At 43.4% G+C, this 15,446-nt stretch overlaps 2 protein-coding genes across 14 annotated transcripts in view; one reads left to right on the top strand and one right to left on the bottom strand.

The window, feature by feature from the left end:
- The window catches only part of MTSS1 (MTSS I-BAR domain containing 1), a 118,325-nt gene extending 110,372 nt beyond the window's left edge, over positions 1–7,953 (top strand). For 4 of the 12 annotated variants that reach the window (XM_054385251.1, XM_054385248.1, XM_054385252.1 and 1 more), the window contains 4 exons: positions 1,903–2,022; positions 5,315–5,479; positions 5,836–5,998; positions 7,250–7,953. In XM_054385251.1, coding sequence (XP_054241226.1) covers positions 1,903–2,022; positions 5,315–5,479; positions 5,836–5,998; positions 7,250–7,947 — 1,146 coding nt within the window. In that variant the 3' untranslated portion in view covers positions 7,948–7,953. Of the gene's footprint in view, positions 1–1,902; positions 2,023–3,025; positions 3,221–5,314; positions 5,480–5,835; positions 5,999–7,249 lie in introns of all 12 variants that reach the window. The other 8 variants (XM_054385246.1, XM_054385244.1, XM_054385245.1 and 5 more) reach the window with 4 other exon arrangements.
- A 3,465-nt stretch (positions 7,954–11,418) lies between these two features.
- On the bottom strand, positions 11,419–15,399 carry NDUFB9 (NADH:ubiquinone oxidoreductase subunit B9). Of its 2 annotated transcripts, none has more exons than XM_054385397.1 (4): positions 15,284–15,399; positions 14,751–14,943; positions 12,675–12,788; positions 11,419–11,717 (listed from the first exon to the last, which is right to left on the bottom strand). In XM_054385397.1, exons 1-4 carry the CDS (start codon positions 15,367–15,369, stop codon positions 11,586–11,588), a joined length of 525 nt encoding a protein of 174 aa, XP_054241372.1. In that variant the 5' UTR covers positions 15,370–15,399; the 3' UTR covers positions 11,419–11,585. The 2 variants fall into 2 exon arrangements, with proteins under 2 accessions (XP_054241372.1, XP_054241373.1); XM_054385398.1 differs by having other exon boundaries at positions 14,751–14,910.
- Between the last annotated feature and the right edge of the window lie 47 nt (positions 15,400–15,446).

Below are 15,446 nucleotides of genomic sequence, written 5' to 3'. Positions count from 1 at the left end.
AGTTTTCAGCCCTTTGTGTACTTTCTGCTAAGAAATGAAAAGCAATCTGTGCTTCCCATGCTGGGATCCAACCATTCAAGACCGTTTCTGCAGTGTCTTCCAGGCAGCCCTTGACCTGCTGCCTCTGGCATTTTCTTTCCAATTTTCCTTCAGGAGCTCAGTATTATTCTATATTCAGTATTATTCTTTCCTTTCCATCTTTTTTCTCACTGTTGTGACTTTTTTTTTGCAAGACCAGAGGTGCCCTTTCCCTGTGCCATGCAAGTTTCTTAAGATGAGGAGACCCTGTTTCTCTATCACCACTTCTTGCCTTTCCTTCAGCTACCAAGATGTTTTTCCTGTGGCATCTGGGTACATCCTTTGTCTGGCTTTGCTTGCTGAAACTGGACATGCTGAGTTAGTGGGAGAGTTCTTTCTTCCATCTTTTATTCACTTTGGAGTAATTTTATTGCAAAAGTAACTTCACCACTTCGTATGTACCAATCCTTGCATCTTCGGAATTTGTGGTTTTGGCCTTTTTCTATTTGCTACATGCAGCTTTGTTGCTAATAAACCTCATTTGTGACCCATTTCTACCATTACTTGACATAATTTTATGAGGTTTCTGGCTTATAAACAAGAATAATCTATCAGATGTAAACTCAAAATTTTCACTCGTCATCACTGACGCATTGCAGAAAACAAGGTGGCATGATGCCATACTTGGAATTTAGACCCTTCTCTATATTCTGCCATGTGCCAAGGCTGTCCTTCAGTAGACTTGCTTTACAGCTCTTCAACTACCAAGGAATGAATTAGTTTTGCTAGTGTTGAATTTTCTGATAGTGAAGAGAGCTCAGTAATGCCTCGACAACTTTGGCAGTATTCTTGACCATTTCCAAGTGATTGCACTCACACCCCTCTTGAGGGGGTGCCACCTTCATGGGGGAGATGAATACGCATATTTTAGTTGGTAAAATGGTCCACCTGGTTATTCACTTTGGTCTGCCTTTAGGTGAATTAGATGCTCTTGTAGAGGCCTTAGAGTGGAAAAAGTATGTAAAGACATGCACTGAAAACTGGAAAACAGGTTTCTAGTTTGATGGACAATGTTAGGACACACAAATGTCCTGCATTTTCCTTCACTCTCTGTGCAGGCCTCTGATATTTCTGTCTCTGCTGTTAAGAGAAAGTGGGTAGCAAGTGCATGCCACCACTTAGGCACTCAGCAGAGTATGTGTGCCTTTACGTTGGCTGCTGGGGAAAAGTTTGTCTCAGGGTGCTTTTGGCATATGCATACTACCCACAGAGACACATGCATACAGATAATGCCCTTTGGAAACCTCCAGCTTTGGTAAGTATCACTTCTTTGTTCCATAATATTTGAACTCAGATGAGGTTTTCACAAGCACTTTTGCAGATCAGAATATCTGAGAACTTGTGGATGTAAGTGATGTTTGCCGCTTTGTCTTTTAAACTTAAACTTTGTGTCTTGGAAGTACTGATGACTGCTTTTGTGTATAAACCAGTTGTCTCAGTATATTGCATGTTTGGACCATAGGCTCCCTCAGCTTCTTGCCCTGAGACAGCTAACGCCACAGAGATGCTGATATTGCAATGAGGAGTTGGGGTCCCTGCCTTGATTCCCTCATTCTCAAGCAGTGTGGCAAGTTCTCACATTAAGCCAGTGGCTTATTTTGTTTCTCATAGATTTCCTGAACATTAGCAATGGTTTTGAGCAGTTTCTAATTGATTTTTAAAACCCTAACCCTTTGCTTCTCTCATCCTTCCCTCTCTCCTGTGTGTGTCTCTCTGTATGTGCTTTTTCTGTCTTTCCTTTTTTTTTCTGTGTGTGTTTTTTGTTTCTATTTTTGGTGGCTTGTATATCCTTTCCCTGCGTTGCGGTGCTGTTTTATGCTGCAGAATTCGTCCAGCTCTGCCTCTTCAGAAGCCTCTGAAACCTGCCAGTCAGTGAGCGAGTGCAGTTCCCCCACCTCAGTCAGCTCAGGCTCCACCATGGGGGCTTGGGCCTCCACAGATAAGGTGAAAAACTTCATCTCGAGACATACAAACCTACTAGCTTGTTACCCAAACCCAGCTACATTTGGACAAAAAAAACCTCATGCATGGGACACAGCCAGGGTTCCTGACTGTGAAGATGAGAATAGGAACTGTTGCACACTCCCATAGACATGAATCTGAATAAACCACAGCAGCAACACTTGGCTTTAAACTAGCTGCTCAGAGGAGGCTACAAATTGGGTGTTTTATAGAGGTAATTTTCTAAATGTATTGTCCGTCTTTTCTGCTCAGAAATCATGGAACGCTGGCCAAACCCAGCTGGTTGCTTAACAAAAGAGCATCTTGCCCAGGTTGTACTGTTGGTGGCTTCTCCCCTCTCTCGCATTAGGTAGTACACATCACACTGAGCAATTGGGATTTGGTCTTGACTAAAACAAAACAAAAAACCAAAACACACATGTTGGAATAAATTACAAGGGGTACACCCTGGATCGGAGGAGGAAGTGATAGCGGTCTCCATTCTCATCTGGTAAATCCTTGCTGTTGTTTTTTTTCTTTTTTTTTTTTTTTTTTTACCTTCCATATCACCACACAGCCAGAACATGTCATGTTCAAAGGTTGGATGCTTTTCCTTTCTGTCCAGTGACACAGAATAAATGCCACCAATGCAAATGCCTCCAGTACTGGAAATGTTTTGTTTCTATGTCCTTAGTCTGCAGAGTACTTCAATGGCAAAGGCTTTTCACAGTGTGCTGCTTTCATGGACAGAAGGGAAAGCTACTCAGCCTGGAGACAATGACTGCTAGATTGATGCCTGAAATTTGTTATACCAGCTAACAATTTTCAAGCAATCTCACTTCTGAACCAAACATTGTATCAGTTTTCTGTTGTTAATTTGCAGATCTTTTCTTTTGTTTTAAGACGCAGAAGTTTTATCCCCAGAACATCGGTCGCAGTATATTTTCATATTCATTCTGTTTATATTAATTTCTCTGTTTTGTTTGTTTATTTGTTTCGTTTCCAGTTGTCTAATGGGTTTTATCACTGTAGTTTATCAAGTGACCCATCCGTAGCTTCAGTTGGTGCAGGTCCTTTCCCTCATTTCCCGCCTGTCTCCCGCGCGTGGACTCGGGCTCCCTCAGCCCTCCTTCCAGACTACGTTCATTATTACACCATTGGGCCAGGCATGTTGCCATCATCTAAGATCCCTAGCTGGAAGGTTTGTGTTCCTTTTGTTGTGGCAGTCCTCACCTCCTCATACCAACAGTGTGCTCACGGCTGTTGTTGCTACCTTGCGATCCATGTAATTACTCATTGATTTGCTCTGTTTAATATCACTTTGAATGGGCACTGCATGGAGATAATCAGGGAGCTAAAATCCAGGAGTGGTTATTTCTGAATGACCTTGTCTATTCTGGCACTGCCTAAAGCATATTCAAGCTGACAACACCTGAGTAGGGAGGAATAGTTGAACTCTGGAACATTGGTGAAAGCACTCTGGGCTCTATTCAGCAAGAAAAGAGCTTGTTTAGCACCGTCAAAGCACTCACGTGAGCAGGGAAGTGCAAGGTTGGCATCCAGTTAGCTTAGTGAGACCATGCATTGGACACCATGGTGTTCTCACTGTGGCAGCTGTGCTTGGCCTCCACCTGGGTTGTAGGCTTTTGTAGATCTAGCTGGAGTGGTTTAAGGCAGTGCTCGTCACCCGGTGAACCAAAGTGATGACCGAAGCTGTCCTAGCTTTACTGCCACAGACTGATGGTGCTTACCCAGCTTGTTTGGCTCTCTTGGGTGAGACCACTGAAAAAGTCAGTGCAATAGCTTTTTTCAGTTGCTCCAGCTGGATCTGCAGGGATCTTCTTTGGCATCAAAACATCTGTGCTCTGTCAGAGCCTTGACTCTCATCGCTTCCAGAAAATTCCCCTGGGAATCTGCCCCAGAGCAAGGGGAGACGGCCTCTTGTCTGTTGCCCTGAATCTTAACAAGGCTGATGTGCTGTTGATAGTAACTGCACAGGTCTTAGACACCTGTGGGTGGTTATATGATACTACATACACATCATGGGACCTTTTTATACATGTAAATTGAGATACCTTGTTAGAGAACCCCCAGTCTCTCTCTCCAGCAACTGGAGACTGTTGAGATACACACAGAGGGTAGCCACAGTGGTTCTGGGGCTTCAGAGTCAGTAGTTGTGCCTGTGGTAGAAGCACTTTACCGATAGGTTTTACTGCAAAACACAGTAAAGACACAGCTGCTAAAGTGAAGGAAAGTTTCATATATGTTAATAAAACCAAAATTCCTGTCTGCACAAGGGGCTTCTGTCACTACAGCTGCCTCACACTTCTCATACCTTGGACCGAGACACGTCAGTAACAGTCCATAGTGTGGTCTTAGCCCCTCGTGAATTACTTGCCAGAAGGCTGTGCAGAGGCTGCCTAGCAGCCAGCAGCTGCCAGGGATGCAGCCTGTTCTTGACACAAAAGTTGGTTCTTTGGGTTTTATATTTAAAGCAGACCTTGTCTTGGGGAGGGAAAACTCTCCTAGGATTGGGCTTGCCCCTGCAGCAGCTAGCATTTGGGGAGCTGCATCTTAGCAGTGCTTCTGTGTCCTAGCACAGGTCACTGATAATCCTGCTCTGTGTGCAGTGTGTGGTTTCTGGACACCCTCAGGACTTTGCTTAATAGAGCCCTGAGTGAACACAGCCCTCGTGGCCTGAGGAATTTCTGTTTCAGATTTGGCACCAGTAATTCAGAGTGAAGTTAGTCTGTCTTCAGTACAGGTCATTATTATAAACTAGATTTCAGCTAGTAAGTAAACTGAGAGATTTACTCAGAGTAACTTGCTCCTCTAATGTGTATCAAAAATCTGTTCAAGCCTAATTTTTCAGAATTGAAGACATGCTTAAGAGCACCTAATATTAGAACTTGTGTACATCTAGAACAGTTACATTGCTAATTGGACATTTATCTATATTTTCTGCTGTGTGCCTGTGATTTTTGCATTTGAATTTCTGAAAATACAGGCTTAAACACAATGGAGTTTTGTTTAGAGAAAACAATAGTATTAAAATGTTAAATATCTTCATGTAAGAACGCTTGAGCAGAATAAGTTTAGATTCTCTTTAATAAAGGAGATAGGTTTTGTAACTAAAGATTTTCAATAAGCTCAAATGAACTTATTTTTGGCCATATGCAGAAAGGCATGTCTAGTTTGAGATGTGAGCTGTTGCATTGCCCTTGTGTATAGTTTTAGATGTAATTAAAGCACAATTACTAGTGAAAGCTATCACTAACAAGCAACGTTTCCTTAGGACTGGGCCAAACCAGGCCCATACGATCAGCCAATGGTGAACACATTGCAGCGTCGCAAAGACAAGCGTGAGCCAGATCTCAATGGAGGAGCTCAGAGCGGGCCAGCTGCGGCCCCTGAGGAGGCCCAGAGACCTCGGAGCATGACGGTGTCGGCTGCCACAAGGGTGAAGCTCTAAGTTAAAAAACGCTATTTGATGCAAAGGAGATGGGTGTGCTAGCTCCTGCCGTTGCTTTTTGGTGTGCTTTATGTTGACACATGTCTATCTGACAAGCGGTGCTGGTGCGGTGTTGGTGTGGCTAGTGGAAATCACCTGGCCATGAGAGATTGTGCCATTGGGCATTGGCGCTTGTAGAGCATCCAAAGAAGCTCCTGGGCTTAAGCCTTGGTCAATGGCTGGACACAGTCCTATTGGGTTGTGATGGTGACAAGCGCTGCTTGGGAGAGGAGGCAGCTGAAAGCTGGTGTGAAGACTGACTAACCCTTCTTGAAGTAATGAGTCTCTGTCCTGTATGTAACCAGCAGGGAGAGGAGATGGAGGCCTGCGAGGAGCTGACACTCGCTCTGACGAGAGGGCTGCAGCTGGACACTCAGAGGAGCAGTCGGGATTCCTTGCAGTGCTCCAGTGGCTACAGCACCCAGACAACAACTCCATGCTGTTCAGAAGATACAATCCCATCTCAAGGTACCCATCCAAGAGATGTTCTTTTTCAGTGCATTCCCAGTCTGGCCATCATACACTCGCCCTGTGGTGCAAAGAATTTTTATTCCAGAAGATACTTCTCACTGGCTTTGTAGTCAGCTGGGCAGAAAGGAATGAATCTCAGTATTGTGAAGTTTTTCCCAGCATGAACGGAGCCTGGATTTATTAACCTGAGTTGCTGCATAGCATCATGAATGATAATGCAGTGCTAGCATGAATTTTAGCTTAAGGATGGTACCACTTTAAATAAGATGCTGGAATTAGTTCATGGGTTAAGTGGAATGATACTTTCATTGTGGTAGTGATGCCCTTTCTGAGCTATTGTCTTAGCAAATAAACACTCAAGAGCTTTGCTTTCTTGCTCTGTCAGTACTCTGAATCTGCACTTGGTTTCCCTTTATGACCTTTTATTTCTTACCTGAGCAGGATTTAGTAACTGGAAAAAGAATCCATTTGGGACCTTGTCTTCAGCTTACCTGAGAAGCTGCAGTAAGGTGTTGGGTTTTGTGCCCTATTTCAAAACCAGCAGCAAGCTGAGAGAGACCGAGTCTGGTGTTTGCAGTTCAGCAACTGCCTTGTTTGCTCAGCTGAGGTCAGTCCTGCTGTGCAATCACAAGAGCCAGGAGGGCTTGCTGAGGACCTAGCTGGGCTCAGCAGTTATGTGGAAAGGAAGGAACCCAGTGCAATTATTAAAGCTGAGGCTGAGTTTTCAGAGCTGACAGCTGGTATTTGCTTTATTTGCAAAATAAGCACATTTGTTGCTGTAGTCACTGGTACACAGTCTTCTGAGCCTCTCATTGCCTGGTCAAAAATACACTTTTCAGTCACTGATTGCATGAAGTTCTTGAATCTACAGGCAGTAGTACATGGCTTGTAGGATGCCAGTTCAGGTATCTTAATGTGCGCAGCAAATGCCGAGTCTTTGTTCCTTCATTGGTTCTCCTCAGAGAAAGGGCTGTGTACAGTCCTCATTCTTTTTTCCAAGAGGTGTGGTCACCTTGCAGCTTTAGGTACAGTCTGCTGTAGTGCCTGCCTTCAGCCACACAGTGTAAGAGGCTTGGTCACAGCATCTCAGGCTTCCTTCTTCCCAGAGGTGAAACCTCTCTTAATTGTTAGTGACCTCCAGGCTTCTTTAGTTATACATACACTTTTTTGATTAGACATACTCTAGACTTAGTGACGTGACTCAGCTGTCTTCTCCAGCTTGTTCCTAACTCTGTCTTTTGGCATCAGTTTCAGATTATGATTATTTCTCTGTGAGTGGTGACCAGGAGGCAGAACAGCAAGAGTTTGACAAATCTTCCACCATCCCAAGAAACAGTGACATTAGCCAGTCCTATCGCAGAATGTTTCAAACCAAGCGTCCTGCTTCTACCGCAGGTCTGCCAACCACGCTTGGACCGGTCATAGTCACTCCTGGCGTCGCTACCATCAGACGGACCCCTTCCACCAAGCCTTCAGTCAGACGCGGCACCATCGGTGGAGGTCCCATTCCAATCAAGACGCCAGTGATTCCTGTCAAAACACCAACTGTCCCTGATATCCCAGGGGGGCTGCCCGGCGCCCTCGCTGGGACAGAAGAATGTCCTGAGCAAAGTCCTGAGTCTCCAGCAGCAGGAGATGGTGGGCAAGGTGTCACCAGCATGCCCTCATCCTCATGGAGCGGACAAGCATCTGTCAACCCTCCACCTTCAAGCCAGAAACTGAGTGCTGCTGATGAGCAAAGGCAAGCGGTTCCTGAGAGCGAGGGGGAGGAAAGCGACCGGGATGGTGTCAGCACCCTCACACCTACTGGCCAGCCGGAGCTTGATCCCGGGGAGCTGAGCCCTGGGGATGCCCCGCAAGGTGAGGATATGCTGAACGCCATTCGGCGTGGCGTCAAGCTGAAGAAGACAACTACAAATGATCGCTCAGCACCTCGTATTTCCTAGGAGTGGAGGAGCTGCCAGAGTACTTAGCTGCCGAGAGGGAACTGTGAGCAAACTAATTTGTCTCTATCCATTCCAGTCTGTAATCAATGAATTTTTTAAGCTACTCGGTAACAGACAGTCTGCAAGTACTCTAAAAGAGAAAGCAAGGTGAAAGAGCGTAGCAAGACATAATCTTCACTGCTGTTTTAATTTGTAAATATCAATGATTTTTTTTCTGCATTTTTTTTGATCTAAATTACACTTTTAATTTTTTTTGAAGGTGCCAAATCCCATTTACCTTTTTTATAACTCTCTTTGTAAAATTTTAAATCATAGGAGAAAGAAAAAAATGTCAAGTAGTTAACTTCAGCAAAGGGATTTAATGCAAATTTGGCTTTTTTGCAAGCTTTGGTAGAGCGCCTTGTAATAGTGAGGTTCAACAACAAAACAAAATGATGGGAATTACTTTAAAGTTTGTCATGCTGTAAGGAACAGATCCTTGTTTAAGTATTAAAAAAAAGTTTGAAAAGCAGGAATAGAAACTGACAATAAAAGCAATATATAAATGCAAAGAAGAAACCTGCAGTTGGTAGAGTTATTTGGGGGTTAGTGGGGGGAGGGAGATGCCATCAAACTAGCAAATGCTGTTGCACAAAGGTAGCCTAGTAGGATTAATTACTAGTAGCTTCATGGTAAATGCATCAGAATAAGCCATACTGGATTGCAGTGTTTTGTTTCTGTAGGGTGTTTTAAAGACTGGGGGTTTTTCCACATTTCTTTTTTGACTGCACAGCAGCAACTCTCAGTCACATGCATGCAGCCTTAACTATGTAGGCTTGGTTCTTCCACCTTCACTTTTTTTGTTCCACTCACCCTTTCACTGAATACAAACAAGGACAGGCTCAAGGCAGTTATAAATGTGAAAACATTTTTAAAATGCAAGCAGGGAGTTCTTAGATATTATCAAAATGCCTTTTTCTGACTGTGCCCAGCAGGCTGGGCACCTTGGAAAGCCCAAATATTTTGAGAAACCACTGAACAATTTGACAGGTGTTGTAACCAGCTTGTGATCTAATAAACTGCGAATGTTCCTTTCCAATACAGGGGCTTGTTTTTCTTAACTTCTTTTAAATGGCAGTCAATTGGCTTTTCTTAAATACTGAAAAGAAAGGGGTGAAGGGTGGGGGGTGGGGAGAGAGAACTCTTTTTTGATAATACCGGGAGTCTGACCACTCTATTCTCTTTTTTTGTACTTTACGTCATGTTTTTTGGAACGCTATTGGTAGAATTGTTAAGAGTTGGATTTTTTCCTTCAAGTTCTTGCTGCAATACCCATCTCCTAAAGCTGATAGAAATGTGCAGACCCCAGGACATGATGCGTGTTCCAATCAGACAGTCCTGAAGGATGCCGTCTGCCCACCCACGGTGGACCCAGGTGGGGATGGACACCAGACTTGCACATCCAGGACTGTTTAAAAACGCACCAAATGATACATACATGGGGCTGGTTTCCACCACGCTCTGCAGATTTCTGTTGGCTCTAGGCTTGCCTACATAAACTCTTATGCTTTAATACATAACTGCATTGGATGTGAATCTTCTAGTAACTGTGTAGTCACTGTGGTCTATATAACATTTTACACTGCTGTGTTTGCTGCCTTTTTTTTGTTATGGCTTAAGAGCAAAAAAGAAAAAAAAGGCATGATTCTTAGAAAATATCAAACCTTCCTTTCTTTGAAAAACAAGCTCCTTATTACAGAATATAATAAACAGTAGTGCCTGTGGTGTAGCCCACCAATCTTGATTACAGTAGCTGATGCATTGTGCAAATGAGGCTTTGAGATGGTTTTTGCATAAACAAAAACTGCTAGGAGATAATCTCAGTAGTTAAAAGTGTTATTTAAACCTTTGGAATAAATGGATGTAACTGTACCCGAGTACAGCTTTTCACTTGTTTAGTTCTTAAACGTTAGTATAATCAGTAAAATTTAATATAAAATGTTGCCAAATTCAATGTAGAAAGAATGTGACAAAACACTTTGGATAGTTTTATTGTTTTGTGTTTTTGCATATTGTAAAAGCAGTGTCACAGCTAAAAAATAAAATGTTTCTAATGGTAAATTATTGTGGTTTAGTTGCTAGTTTGTACTGAGAGTTGACCTCTCCCTGTGCAGTTTTTTGTTCTAAACTGGTATAAATAATTGCTGTAAGTGTGTCTCCCTTCTACATTGTAATGGTTGCTTAAGCCTACATTATAAATAAAGAACTGCTGGAAAACTTCTGTATTTTGGTTCTTAAAGCCTTTTTGCTCCAGAGTTTCAGGTGTCAATTATGTCCTTCGTCAGACTTCTGAAGATCACACAGGTTCCATCTGCATGTAGCAGAAGCAAGAGAGAATTAAAAACATTACCAAATAAAATTCATGTAACTGCGTTTTACTGACTTGCACTGGAAGGGTGGTAGCAGAACAGAGCTGCAGTGCTAACAACGGAAATTCAGGAGGGCTACAGGGGTGACTTCTGCGAGAAGCTGCTGGAAGGTTCCCCTGTGTCTGACAGAGCCAATGCCAGCTGGCTCCAAGATGCACCCACTGCTGGCCAAGGACAAGCCAATCAGCAGTGACGCTAGTGCCTCTGGAATAACGTATTTAAGTGCCTCTCTACCCTCCAGTAGATCAACACTTCCCACCTTGGTGCCTTCTGCAAATGTACTAATGGTACTCTCTAACTCATCAGCATCATTGTTAAAGATGTTAAATAGAAGTCCCAATAAGGAATCCTAAGGAACACTGCTTGTGACTGGCTGCCAGCTGGATTTAACTCCATTGGCCACCACTCCGGGCCTGGCCATCTAGCCAGTGTTTTATCCAGCAGACCATGTGCTCATCCATGACATGAACAGCCAGTTTTTCATGAGAATTCCATGGGAAAGTGTGTCAAAGGTTTTATGGAAGTCCAGGTAGACCACATCCACAGCCTTTCCCTCATCTAGTCATAGGAGATCAGGTTCTGTGCTGAGCAATTGAAGAGCCTTGAGCCGAGGGTGCTGCTGAACAGCTGGGTGGAGAAGGGCACAACTCAGATCCACTACTGCCTTCTGACTGACAGAGCATGAAGAGCACATCCTGCTTCCTCCCTCCTCTCCCACATTCTCCATCATGGGACACGGGCTTTTGCCAGTTATTCTAGTTGCTTATCATTCAATCCAGTCCCTCAATGAATCTGCTTCTCCTGCCCCCTCCCTCTCTGGGAACTAGAGTTTTACGTGCACAGTTTTTAGAATCTCCTAGTTGAGTTTTCTAACTCTCCAGAGTGAGAGCTGCAATAGAACTTGCTCAGTTGTCAGTACCCCTCTGACTTCACAGGCTGGTGTCGGTGTTCTCTGATGTTAGTAGACAGTGGGAATGTTAACAGTCATCTACTCCACGCTGCACCAACTAGTTGCAAAATGCACACACGCTATAAAGAACAGCAGCTCAGAAAAATACCTTCTCTTTTACTTTATTTGATTTTATTTTGTATTACTTTATGTTGTAGTACTTGTATTAATAGTACTTTTGTAGTACTTGTCTTTGTACTGCTTTGAGTAGCATGCAGCCACTGACATATCAAATGCCTACAGAAGATGGACTGCTTCAATTCTCCCACGAAATGCTGCTTTTACATGGGAATTTCACGAGGTCTTGTAACATACTGCCACCACAGGGGAGGCAGATGCCCTTCCTTACGAGCTGGAGGCAGAGCTTCAGTTTTTGGACCATCAGCTGGAGTTTCTTCTTCTAACTGCTTCAGCTAGAAGAGAAGACATAAAATTGCTTTGGTACATAAATGCACATCTCCATAATGTGGTTTCAGTGACCAGGCAGAAAGCAAGATCAACACCCACTTCAGAAGTGAAAAAAACAGCAGTAACACCTTTGGTTGAATAAGAGGTTTCATGTTTCCCAGCATTCACTTAAATTCAGTAATCACTGCAGGCTTGTATTACCTAATCAAGAAGGAATTTTTAGGAGTACAAAGTGATTTACAAGAGAAATTTCACTTTTTAAGTCATTATTTCATATCATTCATGTCTACCATTGCTACATTAAACAGAATGAATTCTTTTGCTGCTTTAAAGCTGCTAATTACATGTCCTGGAGAGCTTCCATTGCAGTCCTTAGGAGACCTTGATTTCTGCTTGCCCTTTAGATGTTTTCACATTTCCTGATGCAGCCTAAGTGCTGGTGGCCACTATGCTAATTATGGTAAGTGCCACACTGCAAACCATTCAACTACTTATCTACAACTGAATTAAAGAACTATTCTAAGAATATCAGCTTTTTCCAACTGAATCTCTGTTTAGAATAGCCAAAAATTAGTTTCAGTTCAGTGCTAAGTCACTTTCAAAGCAACCAGGAAGTGTCAGCTTCAGAGCAGCAGAAGAGGAATCCTCTGGTCATTAATCTCCTCTCATCTCACCCTGGAATTTATTTTAGTGAAACTGCTACATGAGCCCTGTACTAACTGAAATACACCTGCAGGTTCAGCTTCAGCTTCAAAGTCCCTTCACGGCCTTTAAGAAGCTGCAACTCTGAGATCTGTGTAGGCATTTTAAATCAAGCCAATGTTTCACACTGGCAAGAGTTCACATGAAGCCGAATCTAACTCAGACTACAGCAGCTGTTCAGCAGTTTTCCCAGGAACACATTTAATGTCAGACAGAACACCAGTCTAAGAGGCTTCACTTTGCACTAAACAAGCACTGACCTCTTTCTCCCAGCTCTCCCGCTGCAGCTTCTTCCACTGCTCTCGTTTGGCAAAGTAATCAGGATACATTGCCTTTTCAGAAGGATGCCAGAAATCTAAGGCCCATTCAGGAACCTGTTAAAGCAAAACATAATTTGTATATATAACTCAAATATATAATTTTTATATATGAAGTCTAAACAATTGCTGAGACCAGTATTAAAATGGATAAATAACCCAGGAAATAAAAGTACTAAAAAACTCCACCATTTAAGAGCTACCTGACTATTATTAAGTCTCAAGGCACTACCTGGCAGAGATAAGTACTTTTAGTCTTTGTTCCACTCATCATGCTAAGTCATAGGAAGACGCTACAGTAACTAGCTTGACAGCCAGAAAACAAGTCCCAGATCATTTCAGCCTTCTCAAAAGTCCTCAAAATAATTCTAACTAGTGGAAGATATAATTTCTTCTCTTGCTCCTCCCAAAGGCAACGAGAGAGCGATCCTTTTCTCCCAAGTACTAACTTATTTGACAGAACCTTAGAGCTCATTTCTGCTTGTCTACAACTACTAAAAAAAAATGAGTGGCCTTCATAAGGGTCTGAGATGTCTAAGATGTCAAATCAAGAAAAAAAAAAAAAGGGCAAAATTCAAAGTTCTGCAGCCATGTTAACATTTTAAAGACAGGATTATTAAAAAAATAAAAAACAAAAAACAACCCCACAACCCCACAACCCCCCCCCAACCAGACAAACAAACAAACAAATCAACAACTATGAAACAAAACTCCACCAAAATCCCCAATTCTCAAGAAAATAAAATGAAGAAGTTGCTCCAATACCATCACTCATCTAGTGACATTTACACTTATAGGTTCCTCCTGTGATCCTCATCACTGAGTAATCTCTGACTGAACAGAAACAGCAGAGCTGCTAATAACAATATAGAAAAAAAATACACACACACACCCCAAACAACAATTAAAACCATCAAACAGCCTGAGATCTCAAAACTACATTTTGTTGTAGCATCCACAATGGACAGTCACTCATACATTGACAAGCCAGACCCTTGTGAGACATATTTTGTTAAAAGCTAGTTTTAGCATAGTGAGTAGGACATCAAGAACATAAACCAGTTCTATATGAAGACTAATCTTGACCATTTGTTACTCAACTGGCCTTTTTTCTGTCAGAATTCTCTCTCACTATTACCTACCATTGCTAAGGTTCACAACCTTGCCATATGGTGAATACTTCTCTTCCCTTTTCACTCGTGTTCTTTTTCCTGCCTCTGATAAATCTACCTCTCCATTTCACATCACTTCCTATGCATAAAGATCTGACCTGATCTAGTTTTGCACCAGTACTTTATCAGGAGAAAATGGGTGCGTGTACATTCTAGGTTAGTATTAACTTCTTGTAAAGCATCAGAAGAGCCAATACCAAGAAAGAAAAAAACCCTGTGTTTTGCTATGAAACGTGTTTCTTTACTCCTACATAGAACCACTTAGGATTTAAAAACTTGTCTACAAGTGCTTTAGATTCTGAAAACACTGCTTCTATTCTTAGGCACAGAACCTATCACAGTGATATATGTACCTGACACTACAGCACATGAAGGGAAATAGTATTTTGTATTATTACTCAAAATGCTAAAAGAACAGTGGAACTGAGTGAAAAGAAGCCTCCCAAGAGCCAAGCTGACATCTGACGAGACCAGAAAGAAATCAAAGCTGTGACCAAATGAAACTGCGACAGGCAGCACAGCTTCCTTCACAGTTTGTTTACTGTCACAGCTCTGCTGTGACTGCCTGACCCACTTGTGCAGCTTCCATTTTGCAAAAGAGCAGACGATTATCCCAGTAAAAAGAAGCTTATAGCATTCAGACAGACATACCAGCAAACTCCAAACAAGTAGGCCTGCTTCCCCCAGGCTAGCAATACGATGTTCAGCAACAGTACAGCATTAGAGAAATTAGATACTGCTGAGGCAAGCTGCAGCCCTACAAAGTCCACCTGAAGTACTCACTTTACATTCACTAAAACGACAGTAAGGTAAGTGCAGTAACACACAATCTTACAGGGCACCTTACCTTGTAGCAGTCATATCTCTCATAGGAAGTACCTCCAGGGGAGTCAGGGAAGATGTATGGCTGAGGATGCTGGTTTGCCCAGAATTCCTCCTCGCCTGCCCTCAGCAGCTCCGTAGCTTTCACCATATCCTTTATATCCTTGTTCTTATCAAAACGCTCCCTCAGGAGACAGGCAAAGTAGCGGTACTTGTCTCTACAGACAAAGGGTAAGTACAGTGACGTAACCACACACACAAACAACGCCTGGCAATGTCAGCAGTGACCCCTGTGCACACCCCGCGGCCTCGGAGAAGCTCCTGTTCCCACATCGCCCTCTTCTATAGCAGGCACAGACAAGTAGTCCTAGTGCCATTTTCATCGCCCCTTCAGCCAAGCCTAGGGCGATGGGGAAGGGAGGAGGACAAAGCCCTTGTGAAGCCCAAGGCCCAGCCTCAGCGGGGAAGGCCAGCCCCTCCCAGCTAAGCTCAAAGCTGAGCGGCTGCGTTCCTAGGAAGCACAGGCCTGCCGCACCCTCACCCCCCTTCAGATCTCACCTGTAGACGCACCAGGACTCCAGGTGCCGCAGGGATTTCTTGTAGAGCCGCAGGACCCTTTGCTGGTGCGTCAGATAGGCCGCCATGACCGCCCGTCCTAGCGCTCACCTTCGCGGGGGCTGGCCGGAAGTTGCGGCACGGCGCCGCGCGCAGGCGCCTTACT

The sequence above is a fragment of the Indicator indicator genome, chromosome 12, assembly GCF_027791375.1.
Source record: "Indicator indicator isolate 239-I01 chromosome 12, UM_Iind_1.1, whole genome shotgun sequence".
Lineage (NCBI taxonomy): Eukaryota > Metazoa > Chordata > Aves > Piciformes > Indicatoridae > Indicator > Indicator indicator.
The sequence above is the reverse complement of the archived record's forward strand: the minus strand, read 5'-3'. Positions and strand labels throughout refer to the sequence as shown.